The sequence below is a fragment of the Amaranthus tricolor genome, chromosome 1 (assembly GCF_026212465.1).
Source record: "Amaranthus tricolor cultivar Red isolate AtriRed21 chromosome 1, ASM2621246v1, whole genome shotgun sequence".
Classification (NCBI taxonomy): Eukaryota; Viridiplantae; Streptophyta; class Magnoliopsida; order Caryophyllales; family Amaranthaceae; genus Amaranthus; species Amaranthus tricolor.
In genome coordinates this window covers 4,646,450-4,671,951 of record NC_080047.1, presented here as the reverse complement: position 1 = coordinate 4,671,951, position 25,502 = coordinate 4,646,450, and the positions used below count along the sequence as shown (strand labels likewise).

At 33.6% G+C, this 25,502-nt stretch overlaps 3 protein-coding genes, 1 long non-coding RNA gene and 1 pseudogene across 4 annotated transcripts; 4 read left to right on the top strand and 1 right to left on the bottom strand.

The window, feature by feature from the left end:
* Positions 1-29: 29 nt before the first annotated feature.
* On the top strand, positions 30-9,442 carry LOC130813933 (proline-rich receptor-like protein kinase PERK15). The gene is made up of 8 exons (XM_057679862.1): positions 30-466; positions 4,570-5,070; positions 6,766-6,852; positions 6,958-7,028; positions 7,172-7,248; positions 7,329-7,476; positions 8,610-8,768; positions 8,899-9,442. The coding sequence occupies exons 1-8, from the start codon at positions 175-177 to the stop codon at positions 9,205-9,207; spliced, it is 1,644 nt and encodes a 547-aa protein (XP_057535845.1). The 5' UTR covers positions 30-174; the 3' UTR covers positions 9,208-9,442.
* Positions 9,443-9,563: 121 nt separating this feature from the next.
* On the top strand, positions 9,564-14,546 carry LOC130813926 (proline-rich receptor-like protein kinase PERK15). The gene is made up of 9 exons (XM_057679850.1): positions 9,564-11,654; positions 11,747-11,866; positions 12,317-12,667; positions 12,766-12,849; positions 12,955-13,025; positions 13,273-13,349; positions 13,414-13,561; positions 13,663-13,821; positions 13,963-14,546. The coding sequence occupies exons 1-9, from the start codon at positions 10,802-10,804 to the stop codon at positions 14,125-14,127; spliced, it is 2,028 nt and encodes a 675-aa protein (XP_057535833.1). The 5' UTR covers positions 9,564-10,801; the 3' UTR covers positions 14,128-14,546.
* A 559-nt stretch (positions 14,547-15,105) lies between these two features.
* LOC130813948 (uncharacterized) lies at positions 15,106-17,591 on the bottom strand. Its single transcript, XR_009042267.1, has 3 exons — positions 17,455-17,591; positions 15,361-15,455; positions 15,106-15,229 (listed from the first exon to the last, which is right to left on the bottom strand). It is a non-coding gene; the product is annotated as an uncharacterized LOC130813948 (long non-coding RNA).
* Positions 15,222-16,918, top strand: LOC130813945 (cytosolic sulfotransferase 15-like). Its single transcript, XM_057679874.1, has one exon. The coding sequence runs from the start codon at positions 15,515-15,517 to the stop codon at positions 16,478-16,480; it is 966 nt and encodes a 321-aa protein (XP_057535857.1). The 5' UTR covers positions 15,222-15,514; the 3' UTR covers positions 16,481-16,918.
* An 816-nt stretch (positions 17,592-18,407) lies between the features above and the next one.
* Positions 18,408-23,385, top strand: LOC130817001 (cytosolic sulfotransferase 5-like; annotated as a pseudogene).
* Positions 23,386-25,502: the final 2,117 nt, after the last annotated feature.

The following is a 25,502-nucleotide window of genomic DNA, read 5'->3' as shown; positions in this document are numbered from 1 at the left end:
GTCGTACACTTGGAGAGTTGAGACACTCCATCCCAATTCACTCTGTAGTCTGTACTAACAAAATTCTAAAAAAGCAAACAACGTCTTTCTTCAGACATTTCTCACTTTCTCTCTTTTTCTCACTACTACTACTTTTTTTCTTTTTTACATTTCTCTCTCTTCTAAGCCGAAACCATGGATTCACCGCCGCCGGAAATTACGCCCCTCATTCCGGCCGATAATGTAACTATAGCTTCTCCACCAGTGGCGTCAACAGGATTAGCCGCTTTACCGCCGTCAAACTCGAGTACTATTCCACTAACGCCGCCGTCTTCCTCGGGAATGTCGAAGCAAACTTTGACGGCTTTAATTGTCGGAATTGGGCTTGGAGGGTTAATTGTTCTCATTGCTGTGGGTATTTTCGTCTTTTTTTACAAGCGACGAAAGCGGAAGTTGGCTGAAGATGGATTATTGTTGCCTACTAAACGTATGATTTACTAACTTAATCATTTACTTGATTTTTTTTTTATTTGGTTGGTTAATTAGTGGAGTATGTTTTTTTTTTAAATAGATTAGTGGAGCATGTTAGTATTTTGTTATCTTCTGTTTGTTTTTTTTATGTTTTTTGTTTTGTATATTTTCATGCTTGGTTTATTAGTACAAGGTTGTCGTTATTAATGGCGTCTGTTGTTGATTAATTAAGTACTTTTAAATAGCATTGTGTGATTGATTAGGTAAATTTATTGTACGGATTTTTGTTTGCTTTGATGTATTCATTCTTGGCGGTTTGAATATGTACATTGTGAAGATGTTGATGATTGGTATTGCAGTTTCTCTTTTTATTTTTAAATTTTATGGATATGGTTATGAATAAATGTGAAAGATGTTTTTCCCCTATTTAATGACAAAGAGTTTTGTTTACAAACATCGTTTGCAACTTCACGTGAATAAGGAAAACATGAGGCTTAATAGTCACTTTTTAATATAGTCTATATAAATGTGAAAAATAAACTACTATTTTCAACACTGCAAATTTCACAAATTTGATAAAGTGGGCAAGTGGGATTTGTTTTTCAAGTTGGAATGTAGTTAAATTTGGCAACTATTGGAGATGAGTTAATGAAGAAGTTGGGTTGGGAGTTCTTTTTGTAGGAGTTGATTTCATTGTTGTATAGCTATCTTTTTGGATTGTATGTTGCATAATTCCCATTTTGTTTGTCAAGTTACATACTTATTTAGATGAGTATTTCAACATTAATGTAGGGTTTCACGGAAGATTTTATAACTGGAAAAAATGAACAAGGTGTGGTGTGATTGTGGAATAATTTTGATAAGTTGAGAAGTTGAGTTGACATTATCTTTTTGGTACTTGATTTTGTTTGTTGCATATCAATGTTTTTAGATGGTATGTTGCATATTTTTTAATTAAAGCTATATGTGTGATGCACTTTTCTAGATATGTGTTTCGACATTGGTAGATGGATTTCTTGGAGATTTTGTGGGGTGTGATCTAATTTAGTTACTTTTGGTGATGAGTTAATGAAGAAGTTGACTTTAGAATTTTTTTGTGGGACTTGATTCCATTGTAACATAGCAATCTTTTTTGTTGGTATGGATTTATGGTGCATATTTGTTTATTCAAGTTATATGTGACGTGAGAATCATGGGTTAGCCTTATAGCACAGGGCTTTCTCGTTCGCCTTTGACAAGGGCTTGGGTCTCACCTCTTACATCAAGGATAATTCCCTCCCCTTCTCGTCTACAGAATTCTACAACCTACCCCAAATAAAAAAAATAGTTATAAGTGATGCAATGTTGTAGCCTTGTATGCTTTATAGGATAAGTATTTCATATTGATATAGGGGTTCTTTGGTCTTCAGATTGTCCATGACTTACTGACAGAATTTTAAGCCTTAAGTCTCTATCAAACATACTATTAGTTTGTTAAGTCTTTTTCATGGAAATCTCATAGGCTTTCAAGGAGTAAGGTGATAATTGTTGACACAAATGAAAATTTTGCAATTTTATAAAGCTTTGCATCTAAAAGACTGTTTCGGTAAATGTTAAAACTTTATTGGAAGCAGAAGGAGTAACTTGATAATTGTTGCATAGATGCAGGAATTACAATGTTGATAATGGTATGCATCAAAATGAGTATGGTAATGTTAAACACCCCACAAAGCAAGTGGAGAAACTTGCTAAATGCCACATGAATTAGAATTTGCGATATTCACAAAGCTCAGCAACATAATATTTCAGCATAGTATTCCATCAGCTGTTACTTATTCCTTTTTGTTATTCTCGTTTGTTCGTTGTGAGTGTGGTAACTGCTTTGTTATACTAGGATGATAAGTAGGGATGACAGGTGTGTAAAATTATATGAATTTTGTATTGCGTCTGCTCGAGTTGGGGCGCATATGGGTATGATTTTGGTGGGTAGTGGGTCGGTATGAATATGAAAAGTCCTACCCCCCATAGGTAGTGGGCAGGTGGTGGGTATGAGGTCTTACCTGCCCCATACCCATCCACCCAGCCCAATACCTAGCCGTCCCATCCAATACACACTCGCCCCGCCCCATAGCGGCCCACCCTATATCTACAATGTACTAATTTATATCAATATTGTATATTTTTATTAAAAATTATTGATAAAAATTAAAGATATTAATTTTATTTTATTACATTGAATGATTTAAAAAAAATTAGATGTACCAAGATTTATGAAGTATATAACGCAAACTTGGAGTGAATGTGAGGCGAGTATAAGGTGGGTATACCCATAACAGTTGGCCATAGTGGATGGGGATGAGTTTGAATATATACCTTGGTGGGCAGGCGTGGGTATGAAAATTTTAGGTTGGTATGGGTATGGAAGAGAGAATACCGCATCCACTCGTCCATTTTGCCATTCCTAATGACAAGTATAGTCCTATGGTGTAGAAAATTCACATCTTCACTCTTTATGCGGGGGTAGGATGGTGGTGGTGGGGTTGGGGCGAGGCAACATCATCATTGTCGTCTTTGTGCTTCAAGTTTCCATAGAAAGTCCCTTTTCACTCCGAAGTTTGAAGCACATAAGGTGTAAAGTAGAGATCTACTTTTTCTAACTGTTAAATGATAATTATGTGCTTATAGCCTTATACCTAGACCCTTGTCTACTCCTATATGCTAGAGAAAAGTAGAAGTCAAGGTCTAAGTTTGAAACTCCTTCTTGTTTGTGACATTACAGAATTGAATTTTATCTTGCCATATGTTACACCCCCTTTAGATGCCTTAATTTTTGTCCCATGTTTTTGCTTTTAGATTACTCGTGTATATGTTATATCCTTCCTTCTGATATTGCAAAACTTGATATACATATCTTAACTTGCAAGAGGATCAACTTTTTTTTGCTGTACAACGGTCTAATTTATTTAGCAACATTTAGTTTTTTTTGCCATTTAATTTGACAGCTCATGTGGGTAATTTTGTGTACTCTATATTGATTCACCTTTATGAGTTACTTATAGGATGCTGCTTGTGAGTCTAGTAAGAATTTGCTTATATTCTGCAATCTTTGTATTTCTTATGGATCCTATTTGACATTTTAGGTTCTTTTTTGGTTGGGGGCTGAGCAGAAAAGAGTTTACTGTGGTTTGTTTAGGTGATTCTGCTTAAGGTTATGTGTGTTGTTTTGATGAATGTTTGGCCTCACTAGTTAAGACTTACTGTCACTGGGAAGTTTTGAATGGTGATTGGCATATCATGTACAAACATTGTGTTGTTTACTACTCTTATCATATATTCTTGTAGTCCCTTTGACATTGCAATTTACACCCCTTCTTTTAGTTGTAATATTAATTTGTAATTAACCTTCTATAAGCAGCATACACTAGTATGATGTAATAGAATGTATTTGAGGTCATTACAAGGTTATGGGACTTTGTCCCACAATGGTTGTATGGGAAACTAATGTGGGGTTTATAGAGAAATGGACTCTCTCACCTACTAGGCTAGTCTTTTGGGTGAATTCTCTTGTTTGTTTTGTAACATATGATGACTATGATGATTAATTTGCAGTTATTAAGAAATAAGACAAAATACAATAGTGTAAAGTGGGACAATGTATAATAGAAATAGGTGCAATTTCATAGGGTGTTATCATATTTCTCTCATTTGAAGAAGGGAAATCGTGGTTTCTGTTGGTGCTAAAATTAGAGATTGTCATGTTGTCTTGATCTCCTTGAGTTTTAGTTATTGTTTTCCAGTTACAGTGATTCACTTTCTTATCAAATATCCACTCATGCTTATATCACTTCCACTTCCGACCCTACTATACTATTGTTTGTTCTTACAAATCCACTTTTAAAAAGCATGCCGTTTAGAAGTAAAGGTTTATAGATGTTGTGTTTGAGAAGAAGGTAGGTATTTCTGCAGCCCTGTCCTCCAATATTAGACACAAATAAATTGGTATATTGGTGTTTTGTTGTTCTATAGACGAAGAAACACTATACTTTATCCTTACATGACGGGGTTATTTTATTTCTTTTCTTTTGCCATTATATTTACACGCTGTTCACTTAAGCTTATCAGATTCTTGAATATTTTCAGATAATCCTTTTGGTGGACAAACTCCACACAGTGTGCCTCTGAATTCTAATGATGCGATTCATCAGCAACACAAATCTGATCCACCACCACCACAATGTGCTGTTGTGCCAATACCACCTTCCACAAGTAGCAACTCGGGTTCGGAGCTACTAACTCAGCCATTTGGGATGTCATCATCCTCATTGCCATTCCCAAATGGTACATTTACGTATGAAGAATTAGCTTTGGCAACAGATAACTTTTCTAGTGCCAATCTACTTGGTCAAGGTGGCTTTGGATATGTCCATAAAGGAATCCTGCCAAATGGCAAAGAGATTGCTGTCAAACAGTTGAAAACTGGAAGTGTGCAGGGGGAGCGCGAGTTTCAAGCTGAGGTTGATACAATTAGTCGTGTGCATCATAGGCATCTTGTTTCACTTGTTGGACATTGCATGTGTGGGGAACAACGAATGCTTGTTTACGAGTTCATCCCAAACAAGACCTTGGAGTTCCATTTACATGGTGAGTTCTTGTTTGCATCTAACCTATAATTTCTAAATTACTGAGTTTCAATAGTAGTTTGCTTCTACATATTGAGGCTTTGCATTTGGATCTATATGCTATAGCATGATTATATTCAATTTTCAGTTTATGAATATTTGAGATATGTTAAACAAATATTTGGGTAAGTTGACTAGAATTGTTAATTTCACAACCTTCTTTATAAAAGTGTCAACTAGTGTTGGATTCCAAGAATCTAGTGTTGCCAGTTGGTTACGCTAAGCTACTTCTATTTGTATAAAATGGTTGTGGACAAGATTAAATTATAACAAGTTTACTTACGGTCTTTGAGAATGGAAAATAATCTTATGATTCCAGGGATATATTTTCGTCTAATATATTTTGGCTTTTGTATGAATTTTCTCCTTTTCAACAATGTTTTTATGTCCTGAGTCTCGAGTCCCGACTCACATTTCTTTTATTTCCACTATATTTATGGCTTGCTGATCCCTCATATGCCAACATCCACTACTATAGCTCAATTTGAGAGAGCTTATAAGCGTTATTGACAATTTGTTACTAAAGCTGATGGAGCAATATGTCAGTCATCAAATTAGTGATTGATCCTTGGGTCATGGAAGCCTAAGCTAAAAGACTCAACTAGGATGTACGTGTTGTTTATGGAGGAGAATTGAGAGTAGTAAACTTTAATTTGAGACGTCATGAGCATTTAACCAAGGACAAAATGGTATTAGAAATTGGTATGATGGCTGGCCCTGTATTACACCTTATTTACAATTGAGAAAATTTTCATAAAATGACAAAGTTGTATTAGATTAGAAAACTTGCCTGAGATCATCATTTTTTAGGATAGTTAAATCATTCTAATGTTCAGATTGGAATAGGAAAAATGTCATCATGTTATATTGGACTCTGCTGCCTTCACAAATTATGAGGGATTAAAGTGACACAGAAGTTCTATATGCTTAAGAAAACAACTGATCTGAGTCTAGACTCTAGAATATTTTTTGAAATAAGTGATTTCATTCGTGAAGCAGAATGCATCTAATTGTGCACAATCATGTTGTGCATGAATATTACATCTGGATTTTGTCAAGAGAATCATGCATTACTTGTTGAGAGTTAATATGATTGAAATAAAGGTTAAAAAAGCAAAGAATGATGGAAAGTCCAAATAGACTTGCTTTTCATTTTTGCTATCAAGGTCAATTGAAAACAATGCCTTTGTTATCACAATGATATAATTGCATATATAATCATCATCATATCCAAATATCCCGTTCATAGAAGTTATAATCAAGGTTTAGGGGGGTTGAATGACGACATAGTGCATACCATATTCCTACGAAAAGAAATAAGTTGGTTGTGATCAATAAGACTCGCGTAACATCAGCATATTACTTTTTTGACATTAGCATAACATCAAATATTGATTTCTTTTTTGACATGGTTATCAGATATTGCTTGATCATTTCTTGTAAGCTAGTATTATGTCATTCACATTACCTTGCAACATTACTTAATGTTTCTGAATTCTTAAGATGCATAGAAGACCTTATAATGCATTACTTTCTTGAATGAGATGTAGATATTTGTTGTCCAAGATCAGTAATTTGAAAATGGGCCCACATTCCAATAATTAAACATTTTCTCATATTTCATGACACATTTAAATAAAGACTAACATCATTGCAGGAGAAGGGAAACCGCCAATGAGTTGGGAAACAAGGTTGAAAATTGCTGTGGGTGCTGCTAAAGGATTGGCATATCTTCACGAGGACTGTGAGTTCCTTGGTGCTCATTGATTTGGAAAATTTTGATTTTTATTTCACAAGGACATTTGAAAGAAAAGAAATTGACCTTTGGATTGATACAATGTATATGCAGGTCATCCAAAAATCATTCATCGAGACATAAAGGCTTCTAACATTTTGATTGATGATGAATTTGAAGCAAAGGTATTAAACTTGCCAAATTATAATTAATTGAGCATCTATAAGGACGTTTGGCTACATCAAGTTTGATTGTTATTTAATTTCACTTGTGCTTTTGAGTACTACTGAAAGTGTTCATTATATGACCCACGTCTTTGTATATCCAGGTAGCAGACTTTGGATTGGCAAAGTTTTCTTTTGACACAGACACTCATGTATCTACCAGGGTTATGGGGACTTTTGGGTATGGTTAACAAATACCATTTAAAACCTCTTCTGTGATGTTAAGTACATAATTGATTAATTTGTGGACGTGACTTGCAGTTATCTAGCTCCTGAGTATGCCTCAAGTGGGAAACTCACTGAGAAGTCCGATGTTTTTTCCTTTGGGGTTGTGCTTTTGGAATTGATTACAGGACGCAGACCTGTTGATAAAGCTCGTCCATTCATGGATGATAGCATGGTTGAATGGGTGAGTGTTCTTTCTCTGATTTTGGGAGATCTATCTAGGTTGAATGTATTTATGAATATCCATGAGCATTGCACTCATAGTATCCTTGTAGTAGACTCCGGAGGTAGTAGGAACAACTTTAAACTGCAGAAAATTTTGTGTGTCCAACCCCAAAAATAAGTCTTGTTGCTTGTGTGGCTAGGCTAGAATACTACACTATAGTGCAACTTCATAAGTAAAGATAAGAGTATAAGTTTGATGAGCTCACTAAAGAAAAGTTTGAAACTTTGATGGGATGATAAATGACAAGTTTTCTGATTTATGTGCTCTCTGACAAAAATGTTTGCTTACACATACAGATTTAATGCTGTTTACTATTAATTCTGTAAGAATTCGGCTTTTGAATAAGGTTTGGGTGAACACACAAATTTTTTAATGTTTTTGCTTAATTGGAGTTGACAATAACTTGGTTTTATGTGAGAAATGTATTCATTTCATTTCAAATGGCGTTAATGATATATGTCATTAATGATCAATTAAAAACAATCGGTTTAATGGGTGGCGGCACCTTTTTAGAGGCATTGTGGAATTTGATGTTGATATGTTCTACATCATTGCCTAAAATCTTAGACTGATGCAGAAAGTTAAATTGATAGTTGTGGTAGTGGTAACCAACTGAAATTTTCTGGACTCTGGATTTCATGAACCAGTATAGTGGGTGGTCATTTTGTTTTGGGCTTGTTTTTTGACTAAGATGGATCCACTTGGATATCCTCAGCTGCTAAATAGGTCAATCTATTAGAAGAGCTAAATTTTGGCTCACACAGGAATTTGTTTGAATGTTGTCATCTATGAGAAGACCTAAACATGTATTTGGACTGCTAGCATTTTCCTTCATGTGATGTCCATGTATATGCTAAGCACCGGTGCATTTCTGAAATTAGTCCTCATGACGATAACCATAAAACATTTAAAATTTTGAGTTCTTGAAGAAGTGAATTACATGTCTTAGACCACGTGCCTTGGAACACAATTCATTTTATGCTTTGTCTGCTTTTGTTGATGTTTTTAGCTTGGCATTTTCCTTTTCTGATTTCTAATGCCTTGCAAAATTACAGACATTGATGAACTGATATTTCATTTTGATATCACAGGCGAGGCCATTGTTAAGTCAAGCCTTAGAAGGTCGTAGTTTCAATGAACTTGTGGATCCCAGATTGGAGGAGTACAATTCCTTTGAAATGGCTCAAATGATTGCTTGTGCTGCAGTATGTGTTCGTAGCTCGGCAAGGCGAAGACCACAAATGAGTCAGGTACATGTGCTGGGATCGATAATAGATTTGATTTCTAACTGATATTAGATATTTGTGCGGGATGATTTAAATCTTGGAAGTAAACTTTTAGAAACTGCACCTTTGAAGTGTGCTATCAATTTTCATGCAGGTTGTTAGAGCTTTGGAAGGGAACTTATCCGCTGAGGATCTGCTGAAAGAAATCGCACCAGATAACAGAACATTCCACGGAAGTTCAGATTACGACTCGAGTGCTCAATACAAGGAGGATTTAAAGAAATTCAGGAAGCTAGCTCTTGATAGCCAAGAACAAAGTACCGGTGAGTACAGTGTATTCACCAACGAGCATGGTATGCCCCCGTCAACCTCGAGTACCGAAAATCAACCTGATACACAGGAGATTGAAACCGGGAAATCTAAAACAGGCACCAGAGATGCCCGTGAAATTCCTGTTGAATGAATAGAGTTATCTTTCTATTTGATTTGATTAATGTAAACTTAATCCATTCTTTTAAATGCTCACTATGGGTAAATTCATAGAGTTAGGTGTACAAAGAAGTTTTCGTTGATCTTAATTCCGCTTTACTTAGCAGAAGTCATTGTATATGTTCAGATACATGAGCTTGATTACTAACAATCAACTAATGTATTTTCCCACCCACTTTTTTTGATTCAATTTATCCTTGTTTAGTAAATGATTTTTCGGTTTTGCCCCATTGATCCAATCATATTATGCATGAGTTGAAAATCTCATCATTAATCTTACCTATTTAATTAACATTTCAAATTCAATGAACCTGTTTAGTTAATTGGGTTGATTTAAACTTGTTTATTTTAGGTCAACTTTAGATGATTATCAAGACATAATGAATTAAGAGATGTTTGTTCTATCATTTTTAAATTGACACTCATAAATTTAATCCACCAATTTTATAAACATCATTACATCATGTTATTAATTTTGTCTTAAGGTTGATTTTAGCCGGCTACTTCCAGAATTCTTGTATTCGTAGCAATGAAACTATTTTTTATGTGCAAAAGCACGTGTTGTTTCTTATTGGGTGTTTGGCAAGTATCTCTGATTAAATGATTTATTTAATTTGTCTAACCAACTAGTAACATTAGGGAGGTGTTTGACAGCTAGCTTTTTTATTGGTTTTTGGATTATTAGCTAGTCAAATAGACAACAAAATAAGAGTTGTGGTAAACGATTTTAAAGTCAAAACTAAAAAGCTATGAGGAGTAGTTTTTTTCATTGGCTTTGACTCTTTAATAAACACTTTCATGATAGTTTTAAACGACTGGCTTGAACTGTTGGCTTATTAGTCAATGTTTTTTAGTTGCTCAAACCAAACAACTTCAACCAGTAGTTATTTGCCAAACAAACCTTACTTTTTGTTTGCTAATAAGCCAAGTGTATATGTTGGGAGATCTGTTGCTCTAATAATATTAGAGTAAAATTGGGTCAAGAAGCCGAAAATAAAAACATAACATCTTTTTAACTGCTTAACCGACCAGATAGCCAAAATCAAACCAAGAACCCATTTTCAAACACCGTAGCCAAAATCAAGCACATTATTCTTCTATCAAATACTATCATTCTAGTCTAAGTTCTGAAGACTCCTTCAAGCTAACCATTGATTACCAACTACTCTTAACTCTGTCATTCTAGTCCACCTACCCAAGATTCCACCTACCCAAGATGTTGAAACGTGCATACAGCATACACACTAGTTTTCTTCTTGTCAAACCATTAGTTTAATCAATTGATGTAGCAAGTGAAATTGACAAAAATATATTTACAGATAATATCTTAAGGATATGAATCAAGTGGGAAAAAAGAATTACTAAGGTTTTAGGTATATATAACAAAATCTTAAATATTTACACACATAAAATCAACATTTAGGAGATATGGGTTGACTTTTCTTGTTGAAGTTAAATTCTTATTATCTTTAGGTAATGAAATTATTAAGGACTAAACTGTATGATTTGAACTAGTAAAACTTCCTTAGCATGAACTTGTTGATGTGAAGCGCAGCATCCATGAAAACATGTTCTTTAGGCCAAAGTTCCACCAAAAAATGTCTTTCTTCTGTAAATTTATTTGTCTGAGTTTTTTCCTATTCTTTCAGCTATGTCATCTTGTATTTTCAGAGCCCCAATTTGCTAGCTCATTCTGTATAAAAAAGAGTGGATCATACACAAAGAACAGCCTGTATTGGACTAATCTGAGTCTCGCTTTCTCGAATTTAACATCTGCATCATCAGTGCGCGGGTTTTCCAACTTCACTTCAGGTGACGGTGTTGACAAGGTTTATGCTCTCTTCTATTGCAGAGGTGACCTGAAACATGCAGATTGTCGCGACTGTGTTGAAACTGCTATAACAAGGATTTTGTTCGAGTGTACCAACGAGAAGGAAGCAATCGTTTTTTTCGAGGAATGCACATTTCGTTTTGCTAATCGCTCTATCTTTTCCCTAGAGGAGGAAGATCCAAATGATTGGTCTTACAGTAAAGATATGGTTCCTGATAAAGATCAGTTCAATGATGTACTTACAGCAGCAATAAGTGACCCTATTAATCAAGCCGCGTTTAATAAGTCTAGCAATGGTTTTGCTACAGGAATTACAGCGAATTCATCTACGAATCAGACTGTATATTGTCTTGCACAATGTACACCGGACATTCTTGGCAATTCATGCCTTAAATGCCTTGAAGCAGCACTTGGGAACTTGCTTGATGAGGGGAAAACTAAGATGAGTCTTTTCATGCCTAGTTGTCAGGTTATGTATTCTCTTGCTCCTTTCTTCGATAATGGAACTGCACCGAGTTCTTCACCAGTTAATCCTGCTCTCGATTCTCCTGCTAATGCACCGTCTTCTAGAGTTTCCCCTCAATCCCGAAGTAATTCAATGAGACCTATTAACCTATCAACTGCTTTGATTTGATGAGCTTATGTATCTTATTCACTTCTTAATCTGTTTTTTGGGTGGCAGAAAATACGAAACTGTACGTTGGTGTAGGAGTTGGTGCTGCTGCGTTAGGATTGCTTGTTATTCTCTTTTCTATTTGGTTTTGGATGCGTAGGAGAAGGGAAATTATGGAAAGTCAAAAAGGTACTTTGCAGAAGTTTCTAATAGGGTGCATAACGTATCATGGGGCTACAACTATGAACTTAAGCTTTTGGTTGAATTGGTTTCTGACATGGTATCAGAGCCAACATAATATAAGGGTAATGCATACGAATCTCATCCACTTCTCATTTCAAGTGGATTATTTAACACTATGTAGAGAATATGTATTGCATCTACACTTTAAGCCCAAAGGGTGTAGTGTAAGGGGTATAACAGAGTATATATCTTATGGTTGCAACCTTCAATTTAAGCTTTTAATTGAGTTGGTTTCTTGATTATTTCTAGTTGTAAAAGCCACTATAATCTTTATTACCAATGATTTCTCACGGTTGATTTGTTTTGGCTCATGTAACTAACTCCATATTGTTGGGATTAAGACTTTGGTATTGTTGTTGTAATCTCAACGATCATATTGCTCATTAAATGTTTCAGATAAGCATGAAGAGAAGAAAGGCCAACAGTTTGCAGACAATGTGAACAATACATTTACTTATGAAGAACTGGCTATAGCAACTGATAACTTCTCAGATGTCAATCTTCTTGGTCAAGGTGGTTTTGGATATGTCCATAAAGGAGTCTTGCCTAATGGCAAAATGATTGCTGTCAAACAGTTGAAAACTGGAAGTAGACAGGGGGAACGTGAGTTTCAGGCTGAGGTTGAGACAATTAGCCGTGTGCATCACAGGCATCTAGTTTCCCTTGTTGGATATTGCATATTTGGAGATCATCGGTTACTTGTATACGAATTCATCCCGAACAAGACCTTAGAGTTCCATTTACGCGGTAAGCTTTTCTGTTTTCTGCCTTAAACCAAAAATCTTGTTTCTGATGTTTCCATGATTCATGATCATCTGGTTTGATGGAGTCCCACATTTTTGTAGAAGGAATACCACCTTTGAGTTGGGGCACAAGGTTGAAAATTGCTATTGGTGCCGCGAAAGGATTGGCATATCTTCATGAAGATTGTGAGTGATCTAGCTCGAGGACCTTGAATTTCTTTTCTCCATGACTGTTGATACAACGTACCGACAGGCATTGAGGTTTGGTTGTAAGAATGTTGTTTTTTGCAGGTCATCCGAAGATTATTCATCGAGATATAAAGGCAGCAAATATTCTTATTGATAACGAGTTTGAAGCGAAGGTAAGAGGCTAGAAAGAACATATTGATTGTAAAAAACCAATCGTAGGACTTTGAGCTTTTGGTTGAGAACTTGAGCTGGTATCAGAAGTCTAAGTTATCGGTTTGAATCTCATTCACCCCTTCACCTGTGGATGCTGTCTGATGGACTCTCGTGCGAAAAGGCTTATGAGATCATAAAAATTTGAGATTTGGATTTAGATTTATGCAAATGGTTTATAAAGTGTGTTTTGGATTATTTGCATCCCAGGTTGCAGATTTTGGGCTAGCAAAGTTTTTTTCGGAAACAGAAACTCATGTTACCACTAGAGTCATGGGAACTTTCGGGTAAGATCCAAATTTCTTTATTATTTACATTCTCTCTATTCTGAATTATTGAGACGGTTCGCAGCTACCTTGCTCCAGAGTACGCTGCAAGCGGGAAACTTACTGATAAGTCTGATGTCTTCTCATTCGGGGTTTTGCTTCTGGAAATAATAACAGGGCGTAAACCTGTTGATAGATTCCGTCCTTTCGTAAATGATAATATGGTTGAATGGGTGAGCTTTACTTTTCTACTTCAGGAACATATTATAACAAAAGGATCATGGCTGCAAGAGAATGTCTTTAATGAATCGGTTTGTTCAAACTAAAAATGCAGGCGAGGCCTTTGCTAGCACAAGCACTAGAAGGCGAACATTGCAGTGATCTTGTTGATCCAAAATTGAAGGACTATAATCCTTATGAATTGAATCAAATGATTGCTTGCGCTGCTGCATGTGTTCGTGCTTCTGCAAAGCAACGACCTCGTATGAGTCAGGTAAATGACTAAATGTGCTTCGGTTTTGGTTTGTGCAAGTCAGGCAAAGCAACTTATAGCAAAATGAATTATGGTTCGGCATCCATGAGCTTGTGAATGGTTTTTTCTAGTCTTTAAAGACCCGACTTCACTATAATGTAGGTAGTACAAGCTCTGGAGGGGAATTTGTTAGCTGATGATCTGCTGAAAGAAAGGCAAGAACAAAGTACTGGCGAATACAGTTCATTATCAAGTGAGCACGGTGTTCCTGCGTCTTCCTCGAGTACTGAATTTCAAGAAAGTTCACTATATATACATGGTAGATGATCTAGAACGTTCTGTTGGATGAATTCGATCAACCTCCGAATGTTTAATGTAATGTAATCAAGGGCATGTCAAATAGCTTAGCATCTCCCAAGTCCCAACTATATAACTGATACAAACTTCTAATAGCTTAGGGCCTGTCATGATCTAGAAATTTAACAGGTGTTAAAGGAAATATTAAAAAAAAAAAGCACGTCTTGTATGAGACTGTTTCACCGTGAGATTGCCCATACAAGCAGCCCAATAGTAAAAAAACAAAAAAAAAAAAAAACATTGAAAACTGAATTTACACTTATACAGGAAGCGATTATTTTTTTAAAATAGTTTGGGCCGACCCGATTAAAGTCGTCTCATGATGAGACAACCTCAATAAAGAATTAATGATTAAAAGAATATATTACATATCTAAAGTTGTCAATAAGCATATCCAATATTAAAGCATATAAAATATTTTGTTTATCGTTGAGTTGTCATACTTTGAAATCTACTTATAATAGTACCAAATTAAATAATTTTTTTTGGAATACTAAGTATGCTGAAAGGTTAATGAGCATCGAATCTAAATCTCTCCAATTAAATATTTAAAAACAAATGATTCTATAGAAAAGTAAAAATGAACTCTCATTTAACAATTGTCTACCATACCTTGCACAATTTATTTTTGTTGTGATTTATTCCGAAAAATGTTCAATTCATGTTAAATGGTAACCAGACTTTAGGGAATGAGCTTTGGGTACATCATTTTTTATTTTAGAATTTGGTCAAAATTTTAATGAATTTTCGATTATAAAGCAAGTATATTTTAGAAGGTGAACCGCTGATTTAATGAATTATATTTTCATTTTGGAAATTGATTTATTGTATTAATCATGGAATTAAAATTTTTTTGCTAGTGTATCGATTATTAAAACATAATTTTTTAGTTGAAGTATTCGTCATTTCACTATAATTTTTTGGTATCTGCGGTATTCATTATCATTATTGGCTTGTTTCAATAATTGATGCCAACAGACAATAGACAAATGTAATTGGCAGCAGTTGGAACAGGAACGTACTATACCCATCTTCTGCATTGTGCCTTTGTCCGAGTCCCCTTTATCACATACTATACCATAAACAAATTCAAACCACTCAATGAATTATTCATTTATGTCATGAAAAAAATATGTATTACAATTTACAAGTGAGAGCAGGGGTGAATTTAAGATACTAGTATAAGGTGCACCGAACACTCACCTCTACATATGTGTTGAATGAACTCGGTTACTATTCTTCTGTATTATATGTATTCAAATGACCCGGACCATTGACTAGGCAAGCTCGGGACTATTCTGCATCTCATTATAAATAAGAATTTAGTGATATTTATGTTCATATCATTCAATAAGCCATGAACTCCTCCAACACTAACCCACTAAAAACAGAAGAGGAGTTTACACAACTCAAAAATTCCCTCCCAAAAGAGTTATGGTTCAATGGAAATCCAATGTACTTGTACCAAGGTTTCTGGATCCCAAAGTTGGAATCCTTAATTGCCTTTCAACACCACTTTCAAGCTCAAGATAGAGATATCTTCATCACTAGCTCTCGAAAAGCCGGGACAACTTGGCTCAAAGCCCTGATCTATGCCATCTGCAATCGCGTAAATCACCCAACTTCCAACAGTCCCTTACTCACCCATAATCCCCATGAGTTAGTCCCTCAATTAGAGTCCAATGTTTACTTTAAATCAAAGAATCCAAATCTTAGTGGCCTAAAACCGCCTAGGCTTTTTGGTACCCATGTCCCATTTACATCATTACCAAATTCAATAAAAGACTCAAAATGCAAAATCATATACATATTTCGAAACACATTTGACACCTTAGTTTCATCATGGCTGTTTTACCAAAATGTTGATGATAACAAGACACTTAGGCCTGATCTATTTGGTCAATATTTTGATATGTTTTGTGAAGGGAGGATTCCATTTGGTCCTTTTGAGGATCATGTTTTGGGGTATTGGAAACAGAGCTTAGAACAACCAGATAAGGTTCTTTTCATCAAGTATGAAGATCTGAAGGCGGTCCCAACAACTCTATTGAAGAAAATTGCTGAATTTGTAGGATACCCATTTTCCAAAGAAGAAGAGTTAGGTGGTGTAATTGATGATATTGTGAAGTTGTGCAGCTTACAAAAGCTTAAAGAGGTTGCTGATTCAAATAAGAGTGATAGAGTATATGCTTCATGTTCAAATGATAAGTTCTTTAGAAAAGGGGAAGTTGGAGATTGGGTCAATCATGTGAGTACATCCATGGTGGAGAAACTAGGCAAGATCATGGAGGAAAAGTTATGCAGTTCTGGATTAACAATCTAGTAATATTGAGAGTATTTAGTATGTAATTTCTGTTTTTTGAACTATAAAATTATGCAATTTGTTATTGTCATTTGATTACATCCATGGTGGAGAAACTAGGCAAGTAATTCATTTATAAAAACTTTCCTGCATTAATTTGTGGATTTCTGAATGTATATGTACAGCCGTACAGGCACTGTGTTAAAAAATGGAGATTAATGGTGTCATGGGAGGAGACAAAGAGGTATAACTGTATAAGGCATTAGTGTAGGATTGGAATTTTAAGTAACAAATTTTGTTAGTACAGGCAAGTCGAGAAAAAGGGAAGACTAAAACTAGGTGAGATGAGATTCGATCTCAGAATCCTAAAAATGATTGTAATTGCTCCAATAAAAATCAAACCTAATTCACAAAAAATAAATAAATGTAGTAATCAAAATGTATTAGGATCCCTTCATCACTTTTCTCTATTATCCATATTAAGATTTTAACACTTAATTTAAAATAAAAATAAAATCTCAAAATTTCACCATTAGATTGGATAATAAACTCTCCATTATATTTTGATGGAGAGGATCTTAACTCAATCAAAATATCATTACAATAGTCTGGTTTACTAATCTGTGCACGAATAATCAGCATAGCCCCTCTTATCAATTCCCGCACACCGAAGCTTAATAATAAAAACACCTTTTCCAATTTGGTCCTGTCAATATCTTAATCATGCCAAATGCGTGTAAATGTTCAACGAAAACTCCTCAATAAAGTTATTGGGGATCCAGATATGCCATTCGTAATGCGATTGCACCAGTTTTTCTAGCCAGAATTCGCAATAGGGGGATTGCGAATGGCATTATAACCATTTTACAGGCGGCAAGCCGGCAACATTTGTAGTCGGCTTATTAGCATCTAATATTCCAGAGATTGGGGTGAATTTTCAGGCGAATTATCATGCGACTGTACAGAAATTTCAAAAGAATTAGGGTTAGATGTACCTATGACGTCCGAATTCCATGCCAGTTATAGATTTGTCTGTCAGATTGATTGTTTCTTTAAAAAGCTTTAATGGAATCCTCCTCGATAATGACATTTTTGGTGAACTCCTCACTCTTTTCCATGGGCTAACTCTTCCTCTTTTCCTGCGCCATAGCCGCCCCCACCACCACTCCCATTCCATTCCTCCTCTCTTTCCTATGAAATCAACACTAAATTGGGTGCCGAAATGTCGAATCGTCGCTTTTTTGTTAGCCTAGCACGCTGAAGTTCTAACGACGATCATTTAGTGTTATAATCTGTTCCAATTTACTTCTAACAATGGAAATATTTACACAATTTACCTATTTTTTTAATTTTTGATTAATTTTTAATCTAAATCTATAAGTTTAAATATAGACAGATAGAATCTTATTTGATTCGTCTCAACGCAAAGATTATTAATATTAAATTTTTATAATTTTTTATTATACATAAATAGAGATATTAATAATTGAATTAATAAATTAAATGATGTGAAAAAGCAAATATTACGTTACAACGGAGAAAGTATAAATACTATTTTTATATTATAAACACTTTTATAATTTTTGGCTCCTGTTCTTTATCTAACTTCTTCAAACATGTGCCAAAATCTCTAATCAAACCCTGTCATCATAAAAAACATGCTTAAAATTATTAAAATCACTAAAAATCAACGTAACGCCAAAATGAGTAAATTTGCATAAATTTTTCAAAATAAGCACGAAATCACTAATAACGATCATCATCAAGATTGGATACAAATTAGTTCAGTCAATCTTTAAAAAATGCATATTTTTAGATTGGATAGCTTTTGGTTGCAGTTTGTATTTTCGTGTCTGGTCACTTTTAAACAGTTCTACTTCGAGCTAGTCGGACAAGCAAAATAAACCAGCCAGTGATTGTTTTCTACGAGACAACACATCAAAATAAAATGCCTTCAAAATGGTCAGTTGGGCAGGTTCATATTGAATCACTCTCAACCGAGTCATGTAGGTTGAGTCACTTAGCTTTTAGCTGAGTCAATTCGAATCAGGTCATTTTCAAGTCGAGTTAGTTGGGAATTGAATTGTGCTAAGTATGAATATAGTTAAGATCAGACTGACCCAATTTGTCAACATTAATTTTTTTTTCAAAAAAAGTCATCATCATCATCCAACTCAGTATATCCCGCTCTTAGAAAGCTAAGGTCAGGTCTGGGGAGGGAAGGACGGTGACAACTCATACCCATAAAGGAGAGCACGGCCAAAGGAGTCCCCCGACTCGAGAAAGATAAAGAGACGCGAAAAACACAAGCAAGACAACTTGAAGGGTATTTCAAAAAAGTATATAAAGTATTTTTTTTAAAAAAAATTCTTATAAAAAAGTCAATATTTCGATTTCAATGCTAGGAAAAAGATAATAATGACTACAAGTTCAAAATTTGACTAAAAAATAACTTGAAAATGAAAAAATTGACAAAATTAGAAAATATGTCAAAAAGGTCGGGTTCAGATTACCATTGGGTTTGACCCAATTTTTTCCTGTTAATTTCAGGTTGGATCATTTTCGAGTGACAGATTAAAACTTTTGAGTTATAACTAGAGTTGTTCAAAAGTGACTCGACTTGAAAACCCGAACTGAAACCGAAATCGAAATCGAAAGTAAACCGACCCGCAAATGTGTTCTTTTTTAGGTTTATCGAACCGAAAGTACTCGAACCGAAATTGTTCCTGAAACGGTTGACAACCGAAAATGGGAAAGCTGAATTTTGTAACCGACACATAACCGTTAACCGAGATTAGCCGAACCTAATAATGACCGACCCGAGTCATATCCAACCCAAATCATGCTCGAAATCGAATTCGATCCGGCTAAAACTGACTTAACCCGAACGAATTTTAGATCGAACTGTTGTAAACTTGAACCAATTTTTAACATAGAAGCATGATAAACTCATATTCAATCATCTTATTAGTTAATCTAATAAAGTGTTAGATATTTTAATAAATTAAATTTTATAAATACATGGTTTCATATATTTAGAATTAATAATCAATGGTCAATGTTTATTTAACTACTTTTAATCGAATTAAATGAAAATTGATAGAACTTTATAATTTTAATTTCCGGTCAAACAAGTAAAAGTAACAAAGTAATAATGATTCTAATTGATTTGCATTTTAACTATTTTGCTTTAAGTAAAGAAAATCTTGTCACCATTTAAAAAATGACTAACAACTTAATTTGATATTGATTCGATCGATAGTAATTAGTAATACGTAGCCGAACTTTTTTTTAATAAAAAACCCGAACCCGATCTGTACCCGACAAAACCAAACCAATTAGTAACCGATGACAACCCGAGACCGATTGACACTCGACACGAACTTCAACCGACACCGAACCAATACTAACCCGATAGCTTGAATAACCGATTTCCAGCCGAACCGTGACTAACCCATTCGACCCGAGTGTGACCCGTTGTAACACACAGCCGAAAAATAACCGATCCGAAATACAACCGAATCGAATGACACCCATCCGAAATCGAACTGATCACCCGAATGAACACCTCTAGTTGTAACCAACTACTTATCAATCTAATTCTGAATCAATTTCGAATCAGGTCAAATTTTATCGGGTATAATAGACATCAGGAATAAGAGAAGGAAAGGGTCATTTTAATTTGATGTCACGAATTAAAATAAAATAAGTTATTATGTCACAAACTAGCAGGCTAATCACTTAAATAAAATAAATAATCTTAGATATAGATTAAACTATTTATACATTATCATAAAACTCAACAATGCATATTTTAAAGACACCATATAAATTGGACCAATTTTATGAATTTTTCATGGTAATTTTAATTAAAATTGTGAGAATACTAATAAAAAAATTAGTGTAATTTTATTTTAAAAAATCTTTGACAATTTTATGGTTAATGCTAGTTAGTTGTTATCCTTCAATCTTTTTATTTTCTTCACAAAATATATTCCAATGTATTACCATTTTATAAGTTGTACTTAGTGGTGATGAAAAATTGTGAAAACAAAACTTTTTTATTATTAAAATATTATTACCATGAAAATAACATAGTACATTTCATAAACATTTTACGGGACAAGTTATTCTTATTACCACCTTTAAGTATATATCAATAACAAACTAATTGTTATTTCTCATTTTATTCAACATGTTAAGTGTTAAACATCTTACAAGACAGTTATAAAATTTAATGTTAATAACTTATTTTGAATTGTTTACATATATTACCTCCGTTCTATTATACTTACTACTAATAATGAATATTCTCATACAATAAATCACAATCAAATGCAAACATATCATATCATAATAGAGTAAGTATTAGTCATGTAAGAGGGTAGTTGACATGTTTTTGTTGGTTAATATGGATACCTTTACCTTAAATGGCAAAACTTAGTGCGCATGCATGCAAGCCATTACGTAGCAAACTAACACTGTTTGAAGTACCACGCTTCAGTCTATTTCATGCCAGGTGCCTAACAGCATCAAACACATGCTCGGTGCCGCTAAGGCGCAAACCAAACACAAATCGAAAAAAAATTCTAATTAATGACGGCTATTTACAAATAATAAAAATGACAAAATACATAATATTAAAATAAAAAAAATAATAAAAAGATAAAATAAAAATCTAAAAAATCCTCTTATAAAATGGAAACACATAAAAGTAATTTACTATATTCTTAAATAACCATTATTTACCTATACTAACTCTAAATTGGAGATACTCCCTTTTTCTTTAAATTCACACAATTTTCATTTAAGTTTATTTTTTTTGATTTTGCACTTCATTTTATTATTTATAATGATCTCACTCTACTTATAATAGTCTCACCATCTAAATATATTCACTTAGACCAAAAGCTAGTTGTTACGTATTCTTTATTGAGACATTTCAATTAGCTAGCTAGCTGGTTAAAACATTTTAAAGACTTTTTAATGATATTAAGCCTTAGAACCTCGTTAACTTATATAAAATCCACTTAAATATAGATAAATACATAAACACCAAATATTTTAATTCAATTATCCTCATCATTTTAATGCAAAATAAATTTAGTCATTCCTAAAATTCAAACAATACCATTAAATCCTAAATATATAGCAACTAATTTCGGACGGAAGAACGCATTTAATAAGTCATATAGAAGTATATAAATATTATTGATCCAATTTAATAGAAAGACTGAATAATTTCACGTGATCCTCTCAAAGCTCCACTAAATGGAAGAATTTTACTAGTTGAAGTTGCCTTAAGTGATAAATAAAATTAACCAACATATCATTTTTAGTGTTTTCAAAAATTAATTAAACTATCTAATTTACCATTTTTAAAAAAGGAACAAATTAAATGATTTTGTGGAGCTATATTAGCTATCATGCTTGCTTTACACAATTGCCTAATTCCTTTCTCTCCACCTTTATCAAGAGCATGAAAAATAGGTTCTTGTGAGATAACCCCATCAACCTCATCAACAAGAGAAGAAGATGATGAAAAACTAAACCAATTCAAAAACACTCTCATACAACAATGGTTCAATGGAGAGCCATTATATCTATACCAAAACTTTTGGGCACAAAGATTAGACAACATAATTTCTTGTCAAAACCACTTTCAAGCTCAAGACACTGATATAATCATAACTAGCATAAGAAAAGCAGGCACGACTTGGCTTAAAGCCCTACTTTTCTCTATTATAAACCGCACAAATTACCCACCTCCAAACAATCCCTTACTCACCCATAATCCCCATGAATTAGTCCCTCAATTTGAAACAAATAATTATGCTAAATCAAAATGCCCTAGTTATCTTAATACCCTTAAACCTCCTAGACTATTTGGGACCCACATTCCATTTCCACCATTACCCAATTCAATCAAAACCTCTAATTGTAAAATCATTTACATTTGTAGAAACCCATTTGATACATTAGTATGAGTATCATCATGGTTGTTTTATTTAAATTTAGATGATAATAAGAGTTTAAAACCTAATATGTTAGGTCAATATTTTGACATGTTTTGTGAAAGAAAAATACCATTTGGTCCATTTGAAGATCATGTTTTAGGGTATTGGAAACAAAGCATAGAAAACCCACATAAAGTTTTGTTTATTAAGTATGAAGATTTGAAGGGGACTACAAAAAATGAAGTAAAAAGAATGGCAGAATTTGTTGGATAGATTTTCAGAAGTGGAAGAAAAAGAAGGTGTTATTGATGGTATAGTTAAGTTGTGTAGCTTAGTAAGGATGCAGCTGTATCTGGTAAGAGTGCTAGAGTTTATTCTTGGTCAAGAAATGAGTTGTTCTCTAGGAAAGGTGTGACTGGAGATTGGGTTGATTATTTGACTCCATTAATGGTCAGTGACCGGAGATTGGGTTAATTATTTTTGGAAAAATACGCGGAAATAAATTGAGGTGATTTGGATATGTATAGAAAAAGACTTTCGTCCTCCTATGAAGATGATAGAAAGCTTTATAGTAGAGGGTAAGAGGAGTCGAAGAAGACCCAGAGAACTTGGGATGAGCAAATAAAAGTTGATTTACATGAGTTAAACCTTTCTGAGGGTCTGATTAGGAATAGGGTAGTTGGAGATGTCATATCCATGTTTTAGATTACTGATGCCCTCTTAGGTTACCTTTTGGTGTTCTTGCAATCTTGCTTCTCTCGTTTCTTTTATTATTAGTTTTTTTTTCTCCTTATCTTTCTCGAGTTGGGAGACTCTTTTGGTCGCGCTCTCCTTTATGGGTATGAATTGTCGTTGTCCTTCCTTTCTCAAACTTTGTCCATAGTTCTTCTATGAGTGGAATACACTGGGTAGGATGATGATGATGAAGATTATGAATGGTCAGTGACGTATCTAGGATTTGATGGATGAGATTGCACAATTTAGTTACAGCTTAAGATAAAAAATTGTAGGACTTGGAGTGAGAATTCTTATTCCTGAATTATGTTCAAGAAAAATAATATTATTTTCACTTGTAGTTTGAATTTTAGTGATGAGACTCATTGGTTCATAAATTGGCATAGGCGTTGATGCTTGATTTGCGGTGGGTCATTGAGTTATAATAGTGGAATTTTTATTCGTTTCATCCTTAAAATATAACGATTAACAAAATCATTTAATTGCTCCAATTTCATTAAGTGACTCTCACCTAGGGTGGGGTTTAAAGTGTTACATGTACGCAATATTACCCTTATTAGTAATAACACTAACAAATTAAAAGGTTGTTTCTGATTGACTATTGGTAGCAAATATCATGTGAAACTTCACATAAATAAAAAGTGCGCTTGAAATAAAAAGTCATTTTACCATATATGTCTATTATAATCTAAAATATTTTAGATCTTTTACCCCATTTAAAATATTTCTATTATGAACATAAACTAATCCTTCAAAATTAAAACCCTTAAAATTATGGTATGAAGTCTAATTCAATTTTTCCAAACTCCCAATTTAATTTAAACAATGATTCACAACTATTTCGACTTTAGAGAATTTAGTCTTTTATGAAATAAGCCATTATATTACAACAATTTCAAATATTTAGAGATAAAAGAAAAAGACATTAACTAAAAAAATCACTACATACCTTTCATGTTTCAAAACATAATGTTATGTCTATTATAATCCAAAATATTTTAGATCTTTTACCCCATTTAAAACTTTTTAATAATTTGTTTAAATCTTCGTACCGATTAAGAAATTTATTTTTTAAAAGTTTTCATGATGGAACATTTGAAATTTATGTGTATAGGTGAAAGAGATTAGTAAAAGATTGTACATAAGAAAAATTAAAATAATTTATACTAAATTTGTAGAATCGAATCGTTAAATCGTAGAATCGTAGACTCGTGTTATGATTTTACCTCTCAAATTTTTATTCCAACTAGAATTGAAAGATTCTACAATTTTAAAATTCTACCTACGATTCAAATCGATCGCTTGTTTTTGGATCGTAAAATCGTAAAATTGTAGATCATAATTGTGATTTTAACAACAATAATTTCAAATATTTAGAGATAAAAGGAAAACACATTAACTAAGCAAAATTACTACATACCTTTCATGTTTCAAAACATAATGTTAATGGAATAATAGTAGGTGAGTTTTTTGGAAAATTAAAAATTGCTTTTATTAGATAATAGTAACATGTTATTTAAGTTAAGGACTATAAACATTAATTAATTTTAAACAATCAAGGTTTAGCTCAATGGTAAGAAATGTGTATACTTGAATTGATTGGTTTTGGGTTCAAAACCTATATAACCAATTTTTGTTTGATTTTTTATGGAGGATGGGGTTGCACATAACTCCTTGTTTAATGCTAGGTCCGCCCATGCCCAAATAAGATTGGAGATAAATAGTGTTACTATTCTAATGCAACAAGTATAATGGAACGGAGGAAGTATATGTAAAGCTTTCAAAATAAGTTATTAATGTTTGATTTCACAAATGTATGGCCAGACGTAAACAAGTTGAATAAAACGAGAAATATCGGTTAGTTTGGTTTTGGATATATATCTAAAGGTAGTAATGAGAATAACTTGTAGTGTAAATATTTATGAAACGTATTATGTCATTTTCGTGGTAATAAAATTTTAATCATAAAAATTTTTTATGATAATTTTTTGTTACCAGTTCATGGAAAATAAATTTTGTGGTTCTGGCTTAACAATATTGTAAGTAGAGATAAGAGATGTGTTTTTAGTTATATTTTCAGGCTTGGATCGGTTGCATTTTGTAGCACCTTGGGTCGGTTATAGTTAGAAGACATTAGGTTAAGCTTAATGTCTAAATGGCTAGATATAACAAAGATAAATGCAAAATAAACTCTTAGCCTACATCCATAGTGCTCGTTTGAGCACTTACATAGTTATGTATGTATTTTGTATCATTTTGTATCTTTTCGCGAACCACTGCTTTATTTTGTATGTATGAGTTCCTTAATGATTTATGTTTGTCTTGTACAATTAATGGCACGAAAGTATAGA

Bases quoted from the DNA above. Each gene is read 5' to 3' on its own strand.
- LOC130813933 (XM_057679862.1), top strand. From the start codon at position 175: ATGGATTCACCGCCGCCGGAAATTACGCCCCTCATTCCGGCCGATAAT. The intron at 5,071-6,765 runs GTGAGTTCTTGT...ACATCATTGCAG, and splicing joins CTTGGAGTTCCATTTACATG to GAGAAGGGAAACCGCCAATG. The intron at 7,249-7,328 runs GTATGGTTAACA...CGTGACTTGCAG, and splicing joins AGGGTTATGGGGACTTTTGG to TTATCTAGCTCCTGAGTATG.
- LOC130813945 (XM_057679874.1), top strand. From the start codon at position 15,515: ATGAACTCCTCCAACACTAACCCACTAAAAACAGAAGAGGAGTTTACA.
- LOC130813926 (XM_057679850.1), top strand. From the start codon at position 10,802: ATGTTCTTTAGGCCAAAGTTCCACCAAAAAATGTCTTTCTTCTGTAAA. The intron at 11,655-11,746 runs GTAATTCAATGA...TTTGGGTGGCAG, and splicing joins AGTTTCCCCTCAATCCCGAA to AAAATACGAAACTGTACGTT. The intron at 12,668-12,765 runs GTAAGCTTTTCT...ACATTTTTGTAG, and splicing joins CTTAGAGTTCCATTTACGCG to AAGGAATACCACCTTTGAGT.